This window comes from Budorcas taxicolor, chromosome 7, assembly GCF_023091745.1.
Source record: "Budorcas taxicolor isolate Tak-1 chromosome 7, Takin1.1, whole genome shotgun sequence".
In the NCBI taxonomy this organism is placed as follows: Eukaryota; Metazoa; Chordata; class Mammalia; order Artiodactyla; family Bovidae; genus Budorcas; species Budorcas taxicolor.
The window spans coordinates 4,091,977-4,118,318 of NC_068916.1; the positions used below are offsets into that span (position 1 = coordinate 4,091,977).

Sequence of the window (26,342 nt, forward strand, 5' to 3'; positions counted from 1 at the left end):
CACCTCCTCCACAAGCTCCGTGGCCGGAAACCATGCTTCCTCCCCTGCCAGCTGGCTTGCTCGTCTCCTGCCACCTCACAGTCCTGACTGTGTCCTCTCTCCTCACTGACTCAGCTCTTTCTAAAGGTGCAGGGTCTGGCACCTGCCGCACAGCACGAGGGACAGTGCCCCTCCTGAGCTCTCCAGGGCAGCACGGAGGAGGATACCAGCCCTTAACTCCTTGAGAATGGCCAGAACCTTGGGAGAATTGGGACGTGGGCAAAGAAACAGGAAGTCCAAGCAGCTCCGGACTGTGGATGTCAGACACTGACATCACCTTCCTCCAGGCCCCATCTGGGCTGCAAGTTCCCAGGGCCCAGCACACGGCCACTGCTTTTTTGGGATCTGCCTCTTCAGGGCCACCTCGTCCTGGTGGAACCCCTCTGAGCCCTTCCTTCTGCCCCTCCCGTTGGGGAGTCTCCTCAGAAACCAAAAGCAGGGAGAGAGTCCCAGACAACTTCTGCTCTGGGTCCTGTGGCACAGACCCCTGTGGGCCTGGAGAACAGAAGTGATGGGCTGCTTCTTGGAGTAGAGGAAGGGATGACAAAGGAAGAACAAAACGCAAATCAATACTTCAGTAAATTATCCTGCCACAGCAGTGAGATCACGGTGGCTGCTGAGAGGGGCTAGGAACCTGGGCTGAATCCAGGGGCCTGGTGTCTGGGAGGCAGGAGGCGCTCACCAGCAAGCCAGTGTCGGGTCCAGCCCGGAAGGGCCTTTATTCCAAGGTTCCTTACCTGGTGACGTGAGGGATGTGTTTTCTTTGGTCCACAGAACCTCTTTGTGAGCTTCGCAGGTGGCTCAGATGGCAAAGAATCCGCCTGCAATGCAGGAGACCCAGGTTTGATCCCTGGGTCAGGAAGACCCCCTGGAGAAGGGAGTGGCAACCCCCTCCAGTATTCTTGCCTAGAAAACTCCCTGGACAGAGGATCCTGGTGGGCTATCCATGGGGTCGCAAAGAGTCGGACATGACCAAGCAACTTACACACACACACACGCACACACACACACTTATTTGTAAAATGTAAAGACTGGCCTGAGAGGTCAGCCTGGTGACAGCTCTGGGCTCTGTTCTTGCATACCATGCCCAGGGAGCTGGGGCTGAGTATTGCTGCCCCTGCATCAGGGCATGGGCTCCTTGGTTTGCCAGTTCTTACCACTCCTTATCACCCCAACTTCTTTATCATAACAGGGAAATATTCTTCTGTAACCTTCTAAGCTGGCGAACAAAAGACAGATTTGCTTTCCTTTGAGCCAACCTGCCTCACTGACTCACATCACCAGCCTTGGCTTGTGGGCATTGGGTTTGCAACACCCACCCATCACTTCCAATGAGCCCACTCCCTGAGCAGTCAGGCCTCTCTCTGAGCCCCCAGACTGCTTGTTCTCACCTCGTTTCAGCCTTTGGCTCTGTCTCCAACTCCATGCCCTTCTTCCTGTTCTCTGGCCCTGACACCGTGTGTCTTTCTAGTTGGGACTCTTGACTTCTCTTCAAAAACGTGACTAGAGCTTCTCTCCCACTGGCACTGGACGCACTAGCTGAATCCTCCAGCCAGCCAGCCAGTGCACTCGCCTGGACTTCCCACGAGTCTCCAAGGAGGAAGTCTGCTGCTCGTGGTGTTTCAGCAGCAAGTGACGATAACACAACGCCAGCTGACTTTCGCGGGAGGAGTCACTCATCGTATATGAGACACATCTCTGCTGCAAGCAGGCGCTAGGATGGCGCCCGTGAGCCCACGTCTTGGTGGTCCCTCTCTGCTGTGGTCCTTTCCCTGCGGGCATGGGCAGGACCGAGATTCGCCTCTAACTGGACTATGGCTTGTGCCTCGGATATGCACTCTGAGGTCACTCGTGCTGGGGGAGGCAAGCTGCCCTGTGTGACTGCTTTGTGGCGAGGTCCCTGTGAGGTGGCAAGGAGCCCTAGGCCCAGCAGCACGTGAGGAACTGGATTCTGCCAGTAACCGTGTGAGTGAGTGTGGGACTGTGCCCCACCCAGGGGAGTCTTCGGCTGAGACTGCAGCCCCAGTCTCAGCTGCCGGCAATCTCACGGGAGAACCTTGAGTAGAGGACCCCACTGGATTGCCTTTGGATTCCTAACCCAGAAACCATGCGATAACAAGTGTTTGGGTTTTTTCAGATCATGTATGTGTGTGTGTTAGTCACTCAGCCGTGTCTGACTCTTTGCGACCCCCATGGACTGTAGCCCACCGGGCTCCTCTGTCCATGGGATTCTCCAGGCAAGAATATTGGAGTGAGTAGCCATTCCCTTCTCCAGGGAATGTTCCCAACCCATGGATGAAACCAGGGTTTCCTGCATTGCAAGCTGATTCTTCACCATCTGAGCCACCAGGGAAACTCTTTTCAGATTTCCGAACTTTTCAGATCATAAAGTTTGGAAATAACTCATTACGTTGTTATTCATTGTTATTTGCGAAGTCGCATCCGACTCTTTGCAACCCCAGTGGCTGCAGCAAGCCAGGCTTCCCTGTCCTTTGCTATCTCCTGGAGCTTGCTCAAACTCATGTCCATTGAGTCAGTGATGCCATTCAATCATCTCATCCTCTGCTGACCCCTTCTCCTGCCTTCAGTCTTTCTCTGCATCAGAGTCTTTTCGAATGAGTCGGCTCTTCACATCAGGTGGCCAAAGTATTGGAGTTTCAGCTTCAACATCAGTCCTTCCAATGAATATTCAGGTCTACTTTCCTTAGGATTGACTGATTTGATATTCCTGCAGTCCAAGGGACTCTCAAGAGTCTTCTCCAGCACCACATTTTGAAAGCATGAATTCTTCAGCTCTCAGCTTTCTTTATGTTCCAGCTCTCCTACATGACTGCTGGAAAAAACCATAGCTTTGACTATATGGATCTTTGTTGGCAAAGTGATGTCTCTGCTTTTTAATAGACTGTCTAGGTTTGTCATAGCTTTTCTTCTAAGGCATCAGCGTCTTTTAATTTCATGGCTGCAGGAGATAATAAACAGGCCTGTGGGCAGCTGGCTTCAGGCCTGGGTAAGCCATGTGGTGGTGTGAGGACACTGGGAATCAAGCTCTCTCCACCCCAGCCCACACTCTGTTCTGGTTTCTTCCTTCCCTGGAATTCTCTGCCCTGGGGGAAGTTCCAGGCTCATAGTCACACATCTTTCCAACCCCTTAGCCCCAACCATCATGGTGCTGGGAAGGCACTAGGTGGGGTGGTCTGGGCTTGACCTCTCCCACCCCTGAGCCTGAGGTCAGACCCAGATTAACAGAGGAGATCTTTTACCAGAGGGAGATTGGGCTGTTGTTGTCAGAAGAATGCAGGCAAAAGTAACTGTAACCAACCAGGGGTTCGGTCCCCTGATGTTTGGGCTGAGAGCCATGGCCCTGAAGGGAACAAGGTCCTTCTGCTGGAGGTGGCTTAGCAAGGCTCCAGGCTCTCCTGGTGGCTAAGATGGTAAAGAATCTGCCTACAGTGCAGGAAAGCCCAGCTCCACCCCTGGAGAAGGGAATGGCTACCCACTCCAGTATTCTTGCCTGGAGAACTCCATGAACAAGGAGCCTGGCGGGCTACAGTCTGTGGGGCTTGCAAAGACTGGACACGACTGAGTGATCTGCATGTGTCTTGGGCTTTGTGGAGCTGGGGGGTCCCCCTCCCGTGGGGGCTCTGCCGCCATCCTTGATCGAGTGGTGATCAGTGGCCCTTGTGGTCCGGACTAGAGTGGCAATCTTAAGCCCAATGGGGTCCAAACTCAAGCACCAAATCAGATCCATCCCTGAAAGACCTTTCCTTCTCATTCCACCCAAAGTTCCTTCCCTAGAAAGGCGAGTCTTTGACTTGCTTCTCCCTCCAGAGCTGTGGCTTCTCAAGGTTTTCTGGAGGCAGTGACCTCCTGGTAGGGTTTTGGGCTGACCTGCTTGGATGAGATGCAGATGCCATGACCCCTTCCTTTGCCCCTTCTGTGTCATTTGGGGTGGGCAAGACTGCTGCAGAAGCAAACCAGCTCCATGTCCCAGCAGCTTCCAGCAACAAAGCCTGATTTCTCACTCACCCCGGTGTCTTCCGTGTGAATTGGCATCGGACTCTGGTCTCGTTTTCACTCAAGACCTGGGCGACAGAGCAGCCTGGTTGCTGGTTCCCATGCCAGCCAGGAGAGATCTCCGAAGGCTCTCATGTGGGCAATAAAGTGCTCAGACCAGGAAGAGACCCACATCACTTTTGATGGCAACGAATTGGCTGCAGGTAGTCACGTGCTTTCCCAGTCACGGGGAGGGCAGTAATGTGCCTCTCTTCCCCTTGCCCAGCATCCTCTGGGGCTGTCCATCTCTGGGGAATGTTCAGTAGGTCCCAGCCACCAGCTCTCTCGCTCCTATCTGTGACTGACTTCATTAGGACTCACTGAATGCTATTAAACCAAGTATTCTGATCTCTCAGGAGCAGTTGGCTCTGTGCTTAGGGCGTGGGAACTGGTCCACCGTCTTGTAAACCCTTGACTTGGGTAACTCGCGGGATGCCTGGCAATGATGGACCTTCCCTGGCCTTCACTCATTCTTCCATCTTCTGCAACGTGCTGGCTTATGAACAGTACCCTATAAATACACCCCAAGTCCATTCTACTTACATACACAAAGGGAAGTATGTGACTGTGCTTGTTGGATTTGTTTATGCAAGAGAAGAGGAAAAATGCATGCTTTCAGGTCTACCGAGGAATGCATAGCTCTGCTTTATGGACAGGTTTGCCTAGAGGGAGCCGCTTTGATGGTAGGAGTATGTGGTGAGAGCAGAAACCAGAATGCCTGCTGTGAGGACTGTGGAGAGAAAAGGGGTGAGTGCAGCTTGTGAGACCTGATTCTGAGATGATAATGGTGTGTGTTTCATTTGGAGAGGGAGTTTAGGGAAGTGGATGCAATATAGACTTTCGGTTTTAGGCTTCTGAGCTGTGTGACCTGGGGCAAGTTACTTGACCTCTCTGAGCCTCAGTTTCTTGCCTTTCTGGGTAACTGTGAAAACTGAGTAAGAGAGTGAATGCCAATGCCGTGAGGCAGACTGGCCTGCGATACTGCCAGTCTGGTGGCCAGCCTTGGCTAGCAGGCATGTGTCCTGATACGAAGTGGAAGGTGGTTGCTCCCGGTGGCTTCCTGTCCATTGGTCCTGCGGGAATTACCCCATGGTCCTGTTCCTTATGTGGCTCCTTCACTGTATGTTCTGCAGAATTTTCCCCTCCCTTGTGTTGTTTTCTGCAAAGAGCTTCTATCAAGGGGGAAACACAGGGTTCCTTTCCTCTTCTCTGGGCTTGTAGCCGTGTTGGGAGTTCTGTCTTCCCTGTCCCAGGTCCTGCCGAGGTCCACTGCACTGGCCTCCTGGCCAGAGCTTGCCCAGAGCAGGTGCCAAGTAGGATGCATGGGCCTTGGAGGTGGGGTGGGCTGAATGGACCCTTTGAGGCTTTGAGGCCTCAGCGTTTTGTTCCTGTGTCTCACCTGAAATCATGCAGTGACTGTGTGGAAGCTCAGGCAGGTCTGTGTGGCCAGGGATCTTTTCCACCACTCTGGAGAATGGAGCCACATGGGAGGGAGTTCTTGAGAGGCCACCGGGGCCAGGTCCCCAGTCTACGGGGTCTGCTCAACTCCTCTCCGGACCGCCGGACACCAATCCGTCTCTGTTGTCTCTCCTGCCCCTGCAGTCCATGAGCCTCATTGAGATTGGGAACCCCTCTCAGAGCCTGGAGAATGTTTGCCGCTGGGCCTACCTCCAGCAGAAACCAGACACTGATCACGACGAGTACCACGATCACGCCATATTCCTCACACGGCAAGACTTTGGGCCCTCGGGCATGCAAGGTGAGTCTCGGGCCTGCGGGGGCACAGAAAGGAGGGAGCCTGCACGTGAGTGCCTGACCCTGCCAGGCCACCCCAGCAGCCTTGGCCTGGGATGGGAGGGGTGTCTGGGCAAGGGGGTAAGTGCTGAGAAGGGTGGTGTCCGGGTTGAGGGTAAGTGCTAGTCTCTTCCTGGCTCTTCAAAACTACCAGGAGCTCTGACATGTCCCCCAGGAAACTGTGTCTCTCTGGGGAGAGGGAAGATCAAAGGGAGTGAAATGGGCAGAGTCTGGGGCTGGCAGCCCAGGGGCCAGACAAGCGCTGAGGCTGGGCTTCAGTTGTTTGCTTCCTCCGTGCGTGCTTGCCAAGCCACTTCAGTCATGTCCCACTCTTTTGCGACCCCATGGACTGTAGCCCACCCAGCTCCTCTGTCTATGGGATTCTCCAGGCAAGAATACTGGAGGAATTACCGTGCCCTCCTCCAGGGATTCTTCCCTACTCGGGGATTGAATCCGTATTGCTTATGTCTCCTTCATTGGCAAGTGGGTTCTTTACCACTAGCGCCACCTGGGAAGCCCGTGCTTCCTCCAACTTTTGTAAAACAAAATTGAATAAATTTTCAATCTTGAAAAGATAAGTGACTTTACTTAAAAATTCAAACTATATAGGACTGACAGATCCAAAAGGAAAAACTGACAAGTCTACAATCACAGTTGAAGATCTCACACAGCGAATGTTAAATAAAATAAGTGAAATAAGACAGAGAAGAAAGGACTCCACTTATTTCAGGCTTGGAAGTGGGCAAAACTGATCTGTGGTGTCAACAGTCGGGAGAGTGGGCAGAAGGGAGGGAGTTGCTGTTGGAACCGAGGAGAGGCTTCTGCAGTGTGGGGACGGTTTTATTTCTTGGTCGGGGGGTGGCTGCACAGGGGTGATCACTTGTGCCTCCTGGCTGGTGTTGGTGCCCCTCCACTGTGAAGGCTTGCTCGCTCCCCTTCAAGCCCGTCTGTGTGGCCAGCTGACGGAGCCCTCTGTTGCCCTTTGTCCGGGTGAGAGCTCTAACGGGGAGCAGAACTGTTCTGCGGGAGAGAAACCAACACAGCTTTTACACTAAGTGACTTCATTCTTCATTTAAAAATGTGAAAGGACAGCCAAGAATTACCAGATAGTAAAAAAAAAAGGAAAGGATGAAAAAGATGGACTGAGATGTAAATTAAGTTAAAAAGCTAACTCCAGAGGAAACAGATAATTTAGAGAAGGGAAAAGCACATTTTTATAAAGTCATATCTCCAGAATGTTTGTGGAAATATATCTGTAAACCCAGAACAGGCTACAAAGAAGAATCAGAGGAAAAAACAGGGTTTTCATTAAAGATTTGATGGTGTTGACTAAAAAATTAAATGTCCAACCTGAAAGTTATGTGTGTGTGTGTATGTGTGTTTTAATTCATCAGAAATGTTTAGTACTTCAGTCCTGGGGGATAGCATCTCAAGTAACCCTGGGAGAACTGAGCTGCTCTGAGGAGGCGAGGGGGGCTAGGATATGTAGGAGTTTTGCAACAAAGGGCAGCTACTAAGAACAAAGCTTACTGTTAACTGAAGAAAATGAAAATCTCAAGGTGAGGAATTCGGTGCTTTTCTATGTGTGGGAAGACGCAGGAGCCTGGGCTCACTGAAATCATTCCTTCGCTATGCGTCTCAGCCATCTGGGGCCAGCACCCAGTGTTTTCCCATTCTGAGTTTCCTCGGGGCTCACCAGCTCGCCATCCATGGAGGCCGCAACAAAGGATGCTGTGACATCCTTTCTTTACCGATATGGCAGCAATATTGCATTTCTCAGTGGGTGAAATAGAAAATTCAAAAGCTGAAATAAAAAGTCAAGGGCCCCCAAAAAGATTGAAATATGAGCGAAAAATTGATGTAGAGGCGCAATCCAGGAAGAACACTGTCTCTATCTACAAGGATTTCTGGAAAGAAAATAATAGCAAAGTGAACTAAGAATGGAGGATATAAAGAAAAAATATAGATACATTTTCAAATCTTCAAATCCTGAATGTTTCTGTAATGCTAGCGTGGGTGAATGAGAAATACACAGACTGAGGCGCATATTCATATGCAGGCTTTGATACCAAGGTCAAAGAGAAGACCACGAAGCTTTGCCCTGGCCCTAATTCAAGAACAAGCATCTCAAAATCTGCAGAGCAAAAAAATACTTTAAGACACATATTTTCCTGTTTATTAGAAGGGAAATAGACAGTGGTTGGGCATACTGCTTTTAGACAGTTCTGAAACCAGCCCTGCCCGGTCACACTTTTTCCTTTCTGTACTTTTCTCTTGAAACACGTTGCCTAGGACCTCTCCATGGGGTCTCAGATGAGTGAGGCTCAGTGGGGGGACAGTCCGGGCTTCTAACTTTCTGGGTCTTGCTGACTTAAAAAAGTACATGACCTGAGAGTTGCGAGTTAAGTTTTATTTGGGGTGAAATGAGGCCTGTAGCCTGGGAGACAGCATTTCAGATAGCTCTGAGAAACAGCTCCAAAGAGGTAGGGGGGAAGGTCAGTAACTTGTGATTTTAGTGAAGAGAGAACACATGCAATCAAGTGCGTATGTTTTTGCAGAAGGTTTCTGCTGGTCTCTTGAGAATTCCTGTTAGTCATGAGGAGCGGACATCACCATGAAGGAATTTAGTGCTTTTCTAGTTACAGGGAGATTCAAGAATTGAGCTCATAAAATTGGCCCCTGAAAATAAGTATCTGAAGACCTGTCCTGCCAGTTTTTCCCAGAGCACAGAGCACCTCATCTCTGATCTCCACCCTGAACCCCTTTTAGGGGTTGTTGAAGCAGCTGCAGTGACACCTGATTTAACTATGGGCCTATGGCAAGTGCCCATGGCGATGCTGATTTGCGGCTGACAGCCTCTAGGATGCCCAGGTCTTTAAACAGAGGCTTTGCCTGGCGCACACAGCTCTGCACACACTTCTGTATCTCACCCAGCGGCAAGTGGTGAGGCCCCACTGTCCTGATTTCCTCCATCTTGGGTGGGATCATTGTGCCCTGCCGTCACTCTCCCTGTCCCCGTGGGCGGGAACGTGGTCCTTCCCTGGGGGCGTCTTAAGACTCCCTGTGATCAGGCTCAGCCCACTCAGGGGGCATCATCCTTCCACAGACCAGTCACATCACAGGGTGGCCTTCCCACCTTCCTGCTCAGGCGGTTCAGTTTCCTGCCTCAACCCTGCCCTCTCTCCCTGTGAGACTCCCTTCCCTACTTCTTCCTTGGAACACACGCTGTAACTGGGCAGGCAAAACCCACTGTGTCTCCTCACTGTGACCTGTTAATTCAGTGGCTCTTCAGAAGCCCTTGGTGGGTTGAGCGGTGGCTGGAGGGTGTGTGGCCTCTCACGTCAGAGGTTAGCCTACTGCGGCTGTCCTTCCCCCTCTGATCCCCATTCTCCACCTCTGGGGGTGCCTTGCCCAGGACAGACCGCTGGACCCCTCAGCAGGAATGTGGTTCGGAATCTGCCCAGTCAGAGTGCAGGGTTCCTGGGCCAAGGGCTCCAATAGCCTCATCATCTGTGACTGGCCTGCCTCCCCGTCTCTGTGGTCAGTCTCCCTGCACAGCTCCGCGGGGCAGCACAGCACTGCCCTGATCAGCTTGGGACCACCCTCCCTGCAGCCATCTGTGCACTGTGGAAAAGGGTCCAGCTGAGGTCTCAGAGGCCCCAGGGAGGCCCCGAGGGAGCGGCTCAGGGTGTGGTGCCAGGCACCAGGGCCAGAGTGCCAACAGCCCAGGAAGCAAGCTGCAGCCTCGGGGACCGAAAGAACACTCAGCCAAGTGGGGAAGGAAAGTGGGAGGTGGCCTGAAAGAGAACAGTGGGCAGGAGGCTACCAAGGTGGCAGAAAGCCTTGGCAGATAAGACCTGGACGCGGGAAACTGAGCTGGCTGCAGGGTGGCTGCTGATGGGCAGGGCTGAGGCCCGCTCCTCTGGGGGAGGGAACTGGTCTCGAGCTGTGCCAGCCTTGAGGGCCGTTGGCTGTGCCCTTTTGCTCTGGTGATGCCAGGGCATGATGGGGTCTGGGCCCCTCTGCGTGGAGAGGGCTCTGAGCCCCCTTTGTCTCTCCCAGGCTATGCTCCTGTCACTGGGATGTGCCACCCGGTCCGCAGCTGCACCCTGAACCACGAGGACGGCTTCTCCTCCGCGTTCGTGGTGGCCCACGAGACTGGCCATGTGTAAGTGGCCTCAGCAGGCCCTGCTGTCTGAAGCAGGTCGGGGCTCGAGGGGCCCCGCTTCTCCTCTGTGCCCTGAGAGGGACACTCCCTGGATGACAAGCCCCTCGGGTGTGATGTCCTGGCTCACTTTCCACCGAGGGCCAGGCAGCAGCCGGGGGCTGCCCACCCATTATGCCATCGAAGCACTTGGGCAGGAGGGTCTTCTCACCCAGTTCTGTAGATGAGGGTGCGAGGGAGCCTCCCCCAGGAACAGAGAGCTGGAGCTCGGGTGTGTGTGCTGCTGGTGTGTAGGGAGGGCGGTGGGCGCCTCCACCCCCACTCCTTTCTCATGCCGCAGCGCTCTGCCTTGGGGACAGGACCCTGCAGGGCCTGCCGCTGGATGCTGTCTCCTCAGAGCGCTCCAGCTCTAAAATCCAGCTGGGAGGAAACAGGTACCACCTGGCTCAGGGCCGACCAGGCCAGCCAAGGGCGAGGGGAGTCAGCTCAGGGAGGTCGGGGTCCCCTCCCAGCGTCTGGAGGGGGTGGGGCTGACAGGTGAGTGTGGCCGGGTGAGGGTCTAGGGAGGCTGCCCTGGCTCCTCTCACAGGCTGGGCATGGAGCACGACGGGCAGGGCAACCGCTGCGGTGACGAGGTGCGGCTGGGCAGCATCATGGCGCCCCTGGTGCAGGCGGCCTTCCATCGCTTCCACTGGTCCCGCTGCAGCCAGCAGGAGCTGAGCCGCTACCTGCAGTGAGTACACCCTGTCCCCTGGGGAGGAGCCTGGGGCGCTGCACTCAGGCCTAGCAGGGCGCCTCTAGCCCCAAGTGCAAAGCAGGGGAGAGGGGGACAGCAGTACTGGTTGGGGGGGTCCCATTGTTGGGGGCTAAGTTTTGGATGGAAAGTGGTTACAACCACTCCACCTTTAATGGATGCCTAGTCCATGGGGTCGCTACGAGTTGGACACGACTGAGCGACTTCACTTTCACTTTTCACTTTCATGCATTGGAGAAGGAAATGGCAACCCGCTCCAGTGTTCTTGCCTGGAGAATCCCAGGGATGGGGGAGCCTGGTGGGCTGCCGTCTATGGGGTCGCACAGAGTCGGACACGACTGACGTGACTTAGCACAGGGCCCAGCCAAGCCAGGTCCTGCCTAACCATGCCAAGGAAAAGAGGCGCAACAGGAAGCTAAAGCAACACAGCCTTAGGGCTGGGGTGTGCAAGCAGGCCCACCGCCGAGGCTCCATGAGGGGCCTCAACTGCCGCCTGGTCTGGGCAGCCCGGTCCTGCTGCAGGCAGCTTGTGGTGCCCCCGTGTCCCCTCACAGCTCCTATGACTGCCTGCGGGATGACCCCTTCACCCACGACTGGCCGGCGCTGCCCCAGCTCCCCGGGCTGCACTACTCCATGAACGAGCAGTGCCGTTTCGACTTTGGCCTTGGTTACATGATGTGTACCGCGGTGAGTGTCAGAGCCTGGGACACCTGCAAGGACTGAGCGGGAGCCTAGCCCAGACCCGCCTGGTCTCCTCGGGGTGGCTCCCCGGGACAGGGTGGAGCGGCCCTCCAAACATCAGGTTCTCCCCACACCTACTGCCGTATATCCAGTGGGTGCCCCGTGCTCTCCTGGCTGGTCCAGACGTGGCTTCGGGAGGGACTGAGGCAGTGGAGTGTTCAGCCGGGGAACAGCGACTGCTCATGAGATGCCTGCTTGGGCCAAAGGAATGCCAACCCACCTTCATGCCAAGCACTGGTGCCCAGCCGGCTCCGTGAGAGGTCCAGGCTCCATGAAAGGTGTAGCCACCAAGGTCTGCAGGCTCGGGAGGCCCAGCAGCCCCCAGGGACGTGAGGCGCTGTCCCTGCGTCAGAACCACACAGAGCTCAGGGCAACACTCAGGCCTGTCCTGGGCAGCCGTGCACGAGAGCCCCGGGGTGACAGGGGGCAACCCTGGAAGGCCCCTGCAGTGGGAGGTGGCTTGCCAGCTGCCACTGCTCTCTTCCAGTTCCGGACCTTCGACCCGTGCAAACAGCTGTGGTGCAGCCACCCTGAAAACCCCTACTTTTGCAAGACAAAGAAGGGGCCGCCCCTGGATGGGACCATGTGTGCGCCTGGCAAGGTGAGTCAGGGCAGAGGGCAGACACGGACGCGCACAGCTCTCCAGGGCAGATCCTGCAGGGCCCTGGAGTGGGGCCAGGGTCATCTCAGGGGACCCCTGCCTCCCTCCTAGTAACCCCACTCTCCACTCTCCAGAGCTCCTGCCCTCTGAACCCCTCATACACTCTTCCTTCTGTCGGAGGGAACCTGATGTCTCAGAACTCCTCAATGTGCATCAAACCCCATTGTGGGAATCCTCTCCTCTAAGGACTAGTTTTGGGGTTCTGGAAGCCTTCCATACCCCCTGCACACTGTGGGTGCCCACATCACCTCACCCTGACACCAACATTGGCCAACATTCTGGTGGCCCTGGGGTCCTCAGGCCCACATCAGGCTTGGCCTTTTTACCCCCTAGCACATTGCTGTTTGGTCCCTGGTGGGCACACTTGTCCCTAGAGGTAGCTGGATGGCCACCTACCAGTGCCTGCCTGCTACCCCAGGCCCACTTCCCACTTTCCGTGGAGGCAGCAAGACAAAGGGCTTCTCCTTCCAGCCCAAATTCTGGACCTGATTCTCATTGTTATTCAGTTGCTAAGTCATCTACTCTTTGTGACCCCATGGACTGCAACACACCAGGCTTCTCTGTCCTTCACCGTCTCCCTGAGTTTGTTCATGTCCATTGAGTTGATCATGCCATCCAACCATCTCATCCTCTGTCATCCCCTTCTCCTCCTGCCTTCAATCTTTCCCAGCATCAGAATGCTTTCTAGTGAGTTGGCTCTTTGCATCAGGTGGTCAAAGTGTTGGAGCTTCAGTTTCAACATCAGTCCTTCCAATGAATATTCAGGGTTGATTTCTTTTAGGATGGACTGGTTGGATCTCCTTGCAGTCCAAAGGACTCTCAAGAGTCTTCTCCAACACCACAGTTCAAAACCATCAATTCTTCAGCGCTCAGCTTCCTTTATAGTCCAGCTCTCATGTCCATACGTAACTACTGGAAAAACCATAGCTTTGACTATACAGACCTTTGTCAGCAAAATGATGTCTCTGCTTTGTCCCTGTTGATGTTTCAGATGTCTCTGACAAGCTGTCTAGACTGGTCATAGCTTTTCTTCCAAAGAGCAAGTGTCTTTTAATTTTATGGCTGCACTCACCATCTACAGTGGGTTTGGAGCCCAAGAAAATAAAATTGTCACTGTTTCCACTTTTTCTCCTTCTGTTTGACATGAAGTGATGGGACCAGATGCCATGATCTTGGTTTTTCACACTCCCACTCCTTATGCAGATGAGCCCATGAGAGTTCAGCCCAGGGAAGACAGCAGACACAGCAGGATCCTGTGAGGTCCAGGAGAGGACTCCAGTGTCCCCCAGTGTTAAGCCTAGAAAGACACCCAAACCACCTGGGCCTGAGGTTTCTGCACCACAGGTTTTAAATTCTGCTTTATTTTAGTCCCTGGCAGATCTTGTTTGAGATATGGATTTCCAGGTCCTTCCCGAAGATTTTGATTTGGGATAAGGTTTGAGAATTATTTTGTTTGGTTCTTTATTTGTAAGATTATGTTAAAATCCTACATAATATAAAATTCATCACTTAAATCACTTTCGGTGGCTTTTAGGACTTTCACAGAGTTGTGAAACCATCACCACTGTAGTTTCCAGAACTTCTCATCACCCCAGAAAGAGGCCTCACGAACCAGTGACTCCTGGCTATTGTCCCCTTCCAGCTCCTGGAAACTACTAACCTGCCTTCTCTGTCTATGGATTTGCCTATTTTGGAGTTTCCTATAAGTGGAATGACATAATATGTGCCTTTTGTGTCTGACTTTTTTTCACTTAGCATCAGAACTTCAAAGATCATCTGTGCTGTTGTGGATATCAGGGCTTCATTTCTTTTTTTATGGCCAAATGGCATTCCGCTATATGGATATACCACATTTGTTTACCATTTGGTGGGCATGTGGGCTTTTTCTACCTTTTGGTATCTGTGAATAGTCCTGCTAATGAACATTCACGTGTATGTTTTTGTTAAAACACTCGGGAATTGGTGTTTTTAAGAGGCATCCAGGTGATTTAGCTGTGCCCGTAGACTAGACGTTGCAAATGGGATGTTGTTAGTAATACTCCAGGGACCTAATGATGCCAGAACGGACCTCATAGCCTTTTTCTCTGCGGGACCTTGATGGAGAAGACAAGGACCCCAAACCTTTTGCCATAACCCCAGGGGGGAGCTCAGTAAATGCTGAGCTGGAGAATGAGATGAGCTTGGCATGGAGCCCTACCCCAATCTGCCCCTCCAAGTCCAGCCTCGGGCTGGAGAGAAGGAGTGGGAGCAGACACTGCGTGGTGTGCTCGTCCGGGGTCGGGGGGTGGTGGTAGGCCTTTCCCACGGGAATAGTGGCCACAGCCAAATGTGGGCCCGAGAGTGCTTGATCACCAGCTTACTGGCCCACTTCCCCTTGGCGGGATGGTGAGGAAGGGGGCAGGTGTGGCCAAAGCACCCTTTCGCACGGAAAGTGCTGACCCAGTGATGACTCTTCACTGTTTTTGCCGGTAGGACCCTCAGTTTAGCCCAGTCGTGCTGATTGAGGGGGCGCTCGGGCTTAGCTCAGCCTGCCCTGGTTCACGAGGAGCACAGGGAGAAAGCTGAGCTGGACCAGGGATTCCTGGTGTGTGTGGAGTGGGTGCAGGGGCAAAGTGGGGGAGGGGCACCTCCCAGGGCTCCATCAGAATCCTCTGCCCTTGTGAGTTTGTACGTTTCAGTGTCTTACTTACGGCAGTATAATCTTATATCTGGAAAGCAGTCAGCCTTTATCTCTCCCTTTCCTCTAAGAGCAGCCACCAGGCCCAGGAGAGAAGGTAGTGAGAAGGGAGCAGGGTAACATCCAGGCAGGCTGGAGAAATAGCAGGTCGTCTGGGGAAGCAGGGCTGTGCCAGGCTCAGCTGTCCCTTTCTGTCCCTTGCTGCATGCCTCCACGCCAGACGCCAGGCAGGAGGTCACACGGCATTCAGGCTCTTCCTGGTCTCCTCACTGTCCACAATGGGTCATCCCAAGCACATCGTCCTCTCCTGCACCTGCCATTTCCCAGAGACAGAACCACGTATCTTTGTTCCATCCACAGAGATGACCTGAAAAGAGGGATTAAACCTACAGCTGAGCCACCTGCATCCTTTGCCCCCAGTTTCCTGACTTGTTCCTTGTCTGCCTGGGTTGCACACTGTGGAGTGGATGGGAAGGTGAGGTCAGGTGGAGAGGATGGGCAATGAGCAATGAGGGGCTGTGGGCATGTAGCTTTCTTACAGAATCAGGAGTTCTGAGCAGGTACGTTTGGCTGAGAAGGGAGAGCTGAGCTTATTGTTCTTGGAAGAGATGTGTGCAGTGGACCTGGGGATTAGGCTGGTTAGTCACCTCAGCTTCACATCCATTCACCTACCCACCCATCCATCCATATGTCAGGCTTGCTTTTCCATCGGGTGTCACTGTCTCCAATGGTTGGCCATGAATGTGACAAGGCAGAAATGACGTGATGGTGAGCAAGGGGATAGGGAGGGGCCTGGAGGGAGCACAGAGAGGCTTTCAGTGGAGTTCAGCCAAAGCCCGGAGAGATGTGGGACCAGTGCTCCAAGTGGGGGGATCTCCTTGGGTGGGAGCATGGGGAAGATGGCTGGGGAGGCTTGAGAGGAGCACGGTATTTTAAAATGTAATGTACTAAGGGAAAAGTTGAAGTGTGCTAAGGCCAACAAATCAAGAGAGTTGTCATTGAAAAGATAGTTCTTCAAGAATCCCAAGGAAGTTTGCGGGGAGGAGTCTCACAGGGAGAGCTTCCAGGATGAGTTGGAGGTGGGGGCAGGAACTGCGTTTGGAGAGAAAGAAATGCCAAAAGCAAGGTGAACAGGATTAGGATCGGCAGGCGGGAATCATTTCAGTGGGCTCTGGGGCATCGGGCTGCCCCTAGTCGTCTAGTACCTGACTGGGCTTGGAGTGATTCGGACGGGGGATGGTGGCCTGGAATTGAGGAGCGCTGATGAAGGAGGAGGCTGTTGGGGGGTATGTGTGCTCTGGATTGATTAGTTTGCACTTGAAAATCACCCTGTGGATGAGTTGTTTACTATCTCTAGGAGCTGGTTAACCCTAGAGGCGAGTCCCTCCAGGGTCAGCAAGACCCAGATGTCAAAGCATCAGAATCCAGAAAACAAAAGACACAGTTGACACGCATGGCTCCCCAGGAGACGAGTGATGGCGGGAGAGAGGCAGGGACTGTTTGACCTGAAGATGACTCTTCCTGAGCGCGAGTCATATCCTGCCCTGTCCAGGGTGCTGGAGACTTGGCTCGGATCTGCTCTCAGACAGGAGGTCCCTGTGGCCACACAGGGATGGCCTTCATCCCCTGGAGGCAAGGTCAGGCCAGGCGCAGAGGGTCCCCCCAGATGCCTCTACTCTGCAGGCTGGGTTAGTGGGCTCGCCGTGCCCTCCTTGCCCGAGCCAGGGTACAGACCCAACTGGGTCAAGATGGCTCCTGCATCCGAGTGTCCTGGCCGAAGAGAGTCCTTCCTGTCTCACATTCACCTGCAGTGAATTGGGAACAACACTCACCCTAAGTTTTCATGAATTCAGGACTGTTTCAGAAACGTGTGCCACAGTGCTTATCCAATGCAGAGGCCCTGTGATGCCCGTGTTTTGCTGCACAGTTGAGGACTGGCAGGCAGGCAGAACTGTAGGGATCGCCCAGGGTCTGGGCATGGGAGTTTAAGCCCTCCCTCCCTCCCCGTTGTGTGACCTTGAGCCATCCTGTCCCCCCTTGGGCGAGTCACCTAAGTGTCCAAGTCAATTATCTTCACATCCCAGGCTCCTGGCAATGGCACCAGCTCAGGACATGCTGGTGGGTGGAGAACGGAAACCCAGGACCACAGTGGTTCAGAAATGCTAAATGCACACTTCCTGAAAAGAACAGTCTGCCTTTCAGGCTTTCAGACCAACCTGGCGGTGTTCCTGGCCCTGCTGAAGTGCACCAGTGCTCTCCATGGTGCTTATCCTGAGAGGCAGGTCAGGTTTGTTCATGGGTATGTGTGGCTCCAGTTCACTCATGACGTGTGACTTTGTGCTTTTAAAGGTTTAAGCCCTTCTACTGGATGAAATATTTATAAGCATTTAAACATATGTTTATAAAACATTTTAATAATATTAAACATGTTTCTTTCATGATAACACTGAGGCATCAGAGTTTAAAACTGTTCATTTGCTTTGCTTGTACTCTTAAGTGTTCACAGTTATCCAGAAAGAAATAGACCAAAATATTAGAGGGACAGCTTCTAGGTTGTGGAATTGAGGATGATTTTTCTGACTTTCTGCCTTGTTTCCATATTTCCTATAATGTGTATGAATTGCCTCTCTGCATCTGGACCCAAGTTTGTGGAGGAGGTGGTCCACCACACCATGGGCCTGTGGCATGTCCTGAGTTGTCCCATGCCCAGCTCCCCATTTACAAACTGAAGACCAGTTAGTCCAGTGGGGACGAGGGACCGCCGCGTGGCCTCCTCCTTGTCCTTGGTCCCTGTGGCCATCAGTGATTTAGAGGCTGGGCCCCATCACAACTTCAGAGGTGCCAGGACCCTTCCCACCCTTGTTGTCCTAGTCAGGTGGGGCAGAAATACCTGAGACTAGGGTGACTTAGGCAGCAGGCATTTATTCCTGACACGTCTGGAGGCTGGAAGTCTGAGAGCAGGGTGTCGGCCGGGCCTGGCGTTCTCACTGACTGTAATCAATTAGCGCCACTTCTGCTTTCGCTCCTCCTTCCCCTTTGATACACATCTCCTGTCGGCTGGCATTAAAGCAGCCACAGGTGTTTTGTGGCTTTGGCGAAGGAGAAATTGGATTTGGGGTGTATTTACTGGCTCATTTATATGGTTTGGGGATTTCCCAGGTGGAGCGAGGGGTAAAGAACATGCCTGCCAATGCAGGAGGCATAAAAGATGCAGGTTGGATCCCTGGGTCAGGATGATCTCCTGGAGGAGGGCCTGGCAACCCACTCCAGTGTTCTTGCCTGGAGAATCCCATGGACAGAGGCGCCTGGGGGCCACAGTCCATGGGGTCACAAAGAGTCGGACACGCCTGAAGCAACTGAGCACGCGTGCATGTGGCTTTCAGAGCCTTATATCTACAGCTAGGTTGTTGATTCTGTCCAGGTACAATTTTGGCTTCTAGAAATACTCTTACTGCCTCTGCACCGACTCACCCAAGGTCATTGATGAATACGTGCTATATTCAGCACAGCCTTCTCAAGTGATTGCAGACAAGGGGCCTCAACTATACTAAAGGTTGTGATTGCTCCTGTGTTTGCAATAGTTTGTTTCCTTTTGGTGTTGTCTTGTAGTTGGGACTACTAAACAGATCCAATTTGGAGAGTTCTTTGAAAATGCTAAGTTTAACAAGATGATTTGTTTCTTGAAAAACTGCCCAGACCTCCAAACATATGTATTACAAAGCATAACGGGCATTAAAAATAATTTTCAAACACCAGGAGAGAAACTTGAATGCAGACAGAACACGAAAAATTTGCTCAAAATGTTGATAAAGCTGTTACCAGTTAAACTGCTATTTTGAAAATTTTGGCTTATAATAAAGTAAGGGAGAGACGAAAGACTTCTGATTTCAGTTGCTCAGTTGTGTCTCACTCTTTGCAACCCCATAGACTGCAGCACGCCAGGCCTCCCTGTCCATCACCAGCTCCCAGAGCTTGCTCAAACTCGTGTCCATCAAGTCAGTGATGCCATCCAAACAACTCATCCTCTGTTGTCCCCTTCTCCTCCTGTCCTCAGTCTTTCCCAGCATCAGGGTCTTTTCCAATGAGTCAGTTCTTCACATCAGGTGGACAAAGTATCGGAGCTTCAGCTTCAGCACCAGTCCTTCCAATGAATATTTAGGACTGATTTCCTTTAGAATTGACTGGTTTGATCTCCTTGCAGTCCAAGGGACTCTCAAGAGTCTTCTTCAACACCACAGTTCAAAAGCATCAATTCTTCGGAGCTCAGTTTTCTTTATGGTCCAATTCTCACATCCATACATGGCTACTAGAAAAACCATAACTCTTGACTAGTCGGACCTTTGTGGGTAATGTCTCTGCTTTTTAATATGCTAGGTTTATCATAGCTTTTCTTCCAAGGAGCAAGCATCTTTTCATTTCATGGCTGCAGTCAACACCTGCAGTGATTTGGGAGCCCAAGAAACCAAAGTCTGTCACTGTTTCCACTGTTTCTCCATCTATTTGCCACAAAGTGATGGGGCCAGATGCCATGGTCTTTGTTTTTTGTATGTTGAGTTTTAAGCCAGCTTTTTCACTCTCCGCTTTCACTTTCATCAAGAGGCTCTTTAGTTCCTCTTCACTTTCTGCCATAAGGGTGGTGTCATCTGCATATCTCAGGTCATTGATATTTCTCCCGGCAATCTTGATTCCAACTTGTGCTTCCTCCAGCCCGGCATTTCACATGATGTGTTCTGCATATAAGTTAAATAAGCAGGGTGACAATATACAGCCTTGACATTCTCCTTTCCCAATTTAGAACCAGTCTGTTGTTCCATGTCTGGTTCTAACTGTTGCTTCTTGACCTGCATACATATTTCTCAGGAGGCAGGTAAGGTAATCTGGTATTCCTATCTCTTCAAGAATTTTCCACAGTTTGTTGTGATTACACAGTCAAAGACTTTAGCATAGTCAACGAAGAAGCAGTAGATATTTTTCTGGAATTCTCTTGCTTTTTCTATGATCTAACGGATGATGGCAATTTGACCTCTGGTTTTTCTGCCTTTTCTAAATCCAGCTTGAACTTCTGGAAGTTCATGGTTCACGTACTTGTTGAAGCCTAGCTTGGAGAATTTTGAGATGAGGGCAACTGTGCAGTAGTTCGATATGTATTAATATACCTTCTTTTATCATTTTTAAATTGTTTATTAAATAAAACTCAGGTAAAAATCCATGGAAAATAAATAAAGATTTAAAATGAGTGAAGAAATCAGTAGAAATAAATCTGACTTCAAAAGTTTAATTATAACTAAAAAGTTTCAGATTAGACTGAAGCAGTCATTCATTAGGAGGAAGAGATAAATATTCAAGAGAAGTAAGTAACAGACAGGCTCTTGAAGTGTTTGACAACGCAATTAACAAAGAGGAGTGAATCTGATGAATACATTGGAAAAGCATTTAAACTTCTTTCTGATTTTGACATGAAATGTTGACAACATCAAAGACAATGTAAAGCTCAGAATATTGCCTCTACAGTAAAAATGTTGACAGCAACAGTTACTGAGTTGCTAATCTAAAAAGCATTTTAAATCAGTCTCCGACCAGGAAAACGTCAAACACCCTGAAATCCACATCCAGAAGCACACCAGATAGCAGTTTCTCCTAATTTGGTCATCTAAATATTCATATACCATCACCAATAACTACTCTAAATTGCTGAAAATTAAAAAATAGTTCTCTCAACATGCTAGAGGAAGTGTTGGCAAGCTACAGCACACGCACCAATTCTACCTGCCTCCGGTTTTATTTTCCCGTAACAGTTTTATAAAGATGTGACTCACATTTAAATTACCTCATCTGAAATGTACAATTCAATGGTTTTCGCTGTCTTCCTGGAGTGGTACAACCATTACAATATGATTCACCCCCTCCTCCTCAATCCTAGGCAATCACTACTTTGTGTCTCCTTAAAGTTGCCTCTTCCGGATATTTCATATAGATGGCTTTGTACAATATGTGGCCTTTTTGGACTGGCTTCATTCAGTGAGCATAATGTTTTCAAGCTTCATCCATGTTATACCATTTGTCACTACTTTATTCTTTTTTATTGCTCGGTTATAATCTGCTGTATATACACACTGTTTTTTTATCTATCAGTGTATTAGTTGATGGACATGAGCTGTTAACTAGTTTTTAGCTGTTATAAGAAATGCCGCTGAAAACATTTGTGTGCAAGTTATTCTATGGATGCATCATTTTTCTTGAATATGTGTCTAGGAGTAGAATTGTTGGTTCTTGCGGTAACTCTATGTTTAACATTTTGAGAAACTGCCAAACTAGTTCCCAAAGCAGCTATACCTTTTTACATTCCTACTAACAATTTCTCTACCTCCTCACCAAAAGTTATTACCTGTGTTTTTATTATAACCATCCCAGTGGATGTGAAGTATTATCTCACTGTGGTTTTGAGCACCTTTTCATGAGTATAATGACAGCTTGTCTGTATGGTTTTTGGACAAATGTCTATTCATTATCACCTTTGCTTATTTTTAATTGGGTTATCTTTTTATTATCAAGTTATAATCATTCTTTATTCATTCTATACGCTGGATACAAATCCCTTATCAGACTGCTCAGGTAAATGGCTTGCAAATATTTTCTCCTATTATTGTCTTTTCACTTTCATGTTAGTATCATTTGATGCATAAAAGTTTTTAATTTTGGTGAAGTCTAATGTAGATATACATTAGCGTGGGCGGCTGCGACCGTTGCACTTAGCGCAGGCGGCTGCGATGCCAAGAGGAGCTACCCCATGTACGAGGTCAGGGGCAGAAGCCGGAAGGACCCCATGCCCGAGGGGCGGTGGCCAAGAAGAGGTACTCTACGTCTGAGGTCAGGGACAGTGGCTGAGAGTGCCAGGCTGTGACGGTGCAGGAAGGGCCGAGAGGAGCTACCCCAGTCCGAGGTCAGGGGCGGTGGCCAAGAGGAGCAACCCCATGCTCAAGGAGTGGTGGCTGCGCGGGTGCAGGAGGGCTGAGAGGAGCTACTCCACGTTCAAGGTCAGGAGGGGCAGCAGTGAGGAGATACCCCTCGTCCAAGGTAAGGGGCAGCGGCTGCGCTTTGCTGGAGCAGCCGTGAAGAGATACCCCACGTGCAAGGTAAGAGAAACCCAAGTAAGATGGTAGGTGTTGCAAGAGGACATCAGAGGGCAAACACACTGAAACCATACTCACAGAGAACTAGTCAACCTAATCACACAAGGACCACAGCCTTGTCTAACTCAGTGAAACCAAGCCATGCCTGTGAAGCCATCCAAGACGGGCGGGTCATGGCGGAGAGGTCTGACAGAATGTGGTCCACTGGAGAAGGGAAGGGCAAACCACTTCAGTATTCTTGCCTTGAGAACCCCATGAACAGTATGAAAAGGCAAAATGATAGGACACTGAAAGAGGAACTCCCCAGGTCAGTAGGTGCCCAATATGCTACTGGAGATCAGTGGAGAAATAACTCCAGAAAGAATGAAGGGATGGAGCCAAAGCAAAAACAATACCCAGCTGTGGATGTGATTGGTGATAGAAGCAAGGTCCGATGCTATAAAGAGCAATATTGCATAGGAACCTGGAATGTCAGGTCCATGAATCAAGGCAAATTGGAAGAGGTCCAATAGGAGATGGCAAGAGTGAATGTTGACATTCTAGGAATCAGTGAACTAAAATGGACTGGAATGGGTGAATTTAACTCAGATGACCATTATCTACTACTGTGGGCAGGAATCCCTCAGAAGAAATGGAGTAGCCATTATGGTCAACAAAAGAGAGCGAAATGCAGTACTTGGATGCAATCTCAAAAATGACAGAATGATCTCTGTTCATTTACAAGGCAAACCATTCAGTATCACAGTAATCCAAGTCTATGCCCCAACCAGAAACGCTGAAGAAGCTGAAGTTGAACGGTTCTATGAAGACCTACAAGACCTTTTAGAACTAACACCCAAAAAAGATGTCCTTTCCATTATAGGGGACTGGAATGCAAAAGTAGGAAGTCAAGAAACACCTGGAGTAACAGGCAAATTTGGCCTAGGAATACGGAATGAAGCAGGGCAAAGACTAATAGAGCTTTGCCAAGAAAATGCACTGGTCATAGCAAACACCCTCTTCCAACAACACAAGAGAAGACTCTACACATGGACATCACCAGATGGTCAACACCAAAATCAGATTGATTATATTCTTTGCAGCCAAAGATGGAGAAGCTCTATACAGTCAGCAAAAACAAGACCAGGAGCTGACTGTGGCTCAGATCATGAACTCCTTATTGCCAAATTCAGACTTAAATTGAAGAAAGTAGGGAAAACCACTAGACCATTCAGGTATGACCTAAATCAAATCCCTTATGATTATACAGTGGAAGTGAGAAATAGATTTAAGGGCCTAGATCTGATAGATAGAGTGTCTGATGAACTATCGATGGAGGTTCGTGACATTGTATAGAAGACAGGGATCCAGAAAAGAAATGGAAAAGAAATGCAAAAAAGCAAAATGGCTGTCTGGGAAGGCCTTACAAATAGCTGTGAAAAAAAGAGAGGTGAAAAGCAAAGGAGAAAAGGAAAGATATAAGCATCTGAATGCAGAGTTCCAAAGAATAGCAAGAAGAGATAGAAAGCCTTCCTCAGGGATCAATGCAAAGAAATAGAGGAAAACAACAGAATGGGAAAGACTAGAGATCTCTTCAAGAAAATTAGATACCAAGGGAACATTTCATGCAAAGATGGGCTCAATAAAGGACAGAAATGGTATGGACCTAACAGAAGCAGAAGATATTAAGAAAAGGTTGGTGGAATACACAGAAGAACTGTACAAGAAAGATCTTCATGACCCAAATAATCACGATGGTGTGATCACTCACTTAGAGCCAGACATCCTGGAATGTGAAGTCAAGTGGGCCTTAGAAGGCATCACTACAAGCAAGGCTAGTGGGGGTGATGGAATTCCAGTTGAGCTATTTCAAGTCCTGAAAGATGATGCTGTGAAAGTGCTACACTCAATATGCCAGCAAATTTGGAAAACTCAGCAGTGGCTACAAGACTGGGAAAGGTTAGTTTTCATTCCAATCCCAAAGAAAAGCAATGCCAAAGAATGCTCAAACTACTGCACTCATCTCACACGCTAGTAAAGTAATGCTCAAAATTCTCCAAAACAGGCTTCAGAAATATGTAAACCATGAACTTCCAGATGTTCAAGCTGGTTTTAGAAAAAGCAGAGGAACCAGAGATCAAATTGCCAACATCTGCTGGATCATGGAAAAAGCAAGAGAGTTCCAGAAAAACATCTATTTCTGCTTTATTGACTATGCCAAAGGCTTTGACTGTGTGGATCACAAGAAACTGTGGAAAATTCTGAAAGAGATGGGAATACCAGACCACCTGACCTGCCTCTTGAGAAATCTGTATGCAGGTCAGGAAGCAACAGTTAGACCTGGACATGGAACAACAAACTGGTTCCAAATAGGAAAAGAAGTACGTCAAGGCTGTAAATTATCACCCTGCTTGTTTAACTTATATACAGAGTATATCATGAGAAATGCTGGGCTTGAAGAAGCACAAGCTGGAATCAAGATTTCCGGGAGAAATATCAATCACCTCAGATATGCAGATGACACCACCCTTATGGCAGAAAGTGAAGAGGAACTAAAAAGCCTCTTGATGAAAGTGGAGAGTGAAACATTGGCTTAAAGCTCAACATTCAAAAAACGAAGATCATGACATCCGGTCCTATCACTTCATGGGAAATAGATGGGGAAACAGTGTCAGAGTTTATTTTTTTGGGCTCCAAAATCACTGCAGGTGGTGACTGCAGCCATGAAATTAAAAGATGCTTACTCCTTGGAAGGAAAGTTATGACCAACCTAGATAGCGTATTGAAAAGCAGAGACATTACTTTGCCAACAAAGGTCCGTCTAGTCAAGGCTATGGTTTTTCCTGTGGTCATGTATGGATGTGAGAGTTGGACTGTGAAGAAAGCTGAGCACTGAAGAATTGATGCTTTTGAACTGTGGTGTTGGAGAAGACTCTTGAGAGTCCCTTAGACGGCAAGGAGATCCAACCAGTCCATTCTGAAGGAGATCAGCCCTGGGATTTCTTTGGAAGGAATGATGCTGAAACTGAAACTCCAGTACTTTGGCCACCTCATGTGAAGAGCTGACTCATTGGAAAAGACCTTGATGCTGGGAGGGATTGGGGGCAGGAGGAGAAGGGGACGACAGAGGATGAGATGGCTGGATGGCATCACTGACTCAATGGACGTGAGTCTGAGTGAACTCCGGGAGCTGGTGCTGGACAGGGAGGCCTGGCGTGCTGCGATTCATGGGGTCGCAGAGAGTCGGACACGACTGAGCGGCTGAATGACTGAACTGGATGTAGATATGTTTTCTCTTGTCACTTGTGTTTTGGTGTTGTGGCTAAGAAACCATTGCCGTTAGATGAAGAAGGTGTGTTCCTGTTCTTTCATTTGGGTCTGTGACCCACTGTCAGGTAGTATGTGTGTAAGGTGTGAGCAAAGAGTCCAGCGTTGTTCTTTTGCATGGGAATACCCGTTTGTCTCAGCGCCATTTGTCGAAGGGGCTATTTTTTTCCAATGAATCATTTGGTACCCTTGCTGAAAATCAGTTGATCATATTGTTGTAGCCATGCGTTCCGGGAAGCAAACTCACTCAGACGGACAATGCAGATGGTGGAGTGCAGTTTATTACACCGGCGGGCCCAAGGCAGAGTCTCCTCTTAGCCAAGGACCCCGACCAGTTTTTGTGAAAACCTTATATACCCTAAGTGTATATACCCACCTCCCCAAATTCCTTGAAACTAGTCTGGACCAAGTGAAAGAGAGATACAATCAAAGTTAGCCCATGATCCATGTGTCACAGGACTAGACAAACAGTGGACATTTATCAACAGGACTGTGGTCATATCCCGATAAACATAACGGAATTTACCACTTTGTTCCCTTACAGAGATAACTGGCATATTCTTTTAGGCAACGGAGAGTCCAAGTACAGGTCCTGAGGCTCTTTTCCCCGGGGGTCTGGTTTCCCATTGGTGTGCCATCTGTGTAGACGCAGGGCACAAAGTTCAGAGCCCATTGGGAGGGTGACCGTGCGTGTAGCCTACTGTTTGCAGCCTGGCCTAAGATAGAGTCCAGCTCTGTCTGTTTCCTCCTTCAATATGTAAAGGCTCCTTTCTGGACTGTGTTCCGTTCCATTAATAATTTTGTTTCTTTATGCCAGAGCCACGCTGTCTTGTTTATTTTAGTTTTGCGGTAAACTTTGAAACAGGTAAGTCTGAGTCCTTCCACCCTCTTCTTTTTCAAGATTGGTTTGGCTATTCCTGATCCTTTGATTTGAATTTTTAGGAGTTTCTCGGTTTCTGCAAAATTCTAGCATATGTGTCGCATTGAGGCACAGATCAATATGGGGAATACAGGCATTCCTC

At 50.0% G+C, this 26,342-nt stretch overlaps 1 protein-coding gene across 1 annotated transcript in view; it reads left to right on the forward strand.

The window, feature by feature from the left end:
• ADAMTS2 (ADAM metallopeptidase with thrombospondin type 1 motif 2) overlaps positions 1 to 26,342 on the forward strand; it is a 261,969-nt gene that overhangs the window by 195,934 nt on the left and 39,693 nt on the right. Inside the window, exons 6-10 of the mRNA XM_052642795.1 lie at positions 5,695 to 5,851; positions 9,949 to 10,054; positions 10,641 to 10,784; positions 11,360 to 11,492; positions 12,034 to 12,147. Coding sequence (XP_052498755.1) covers positions 5,695 to 5,851; positions 9,949 to 10,054; positions 10,641 to 10,784; positions 11,360 to 11,492; positions 12,034 to 12,147 — 654 coding nt within the window. The remainder of the gene's footprint in view (positions 1 to 5,694; positions 5,852 to 9,948; positions 10,055 to 10,640; positions 10,785 to 11,359; positions 11,493 to 12,033; positions 12,148 to 26,342) is intronic.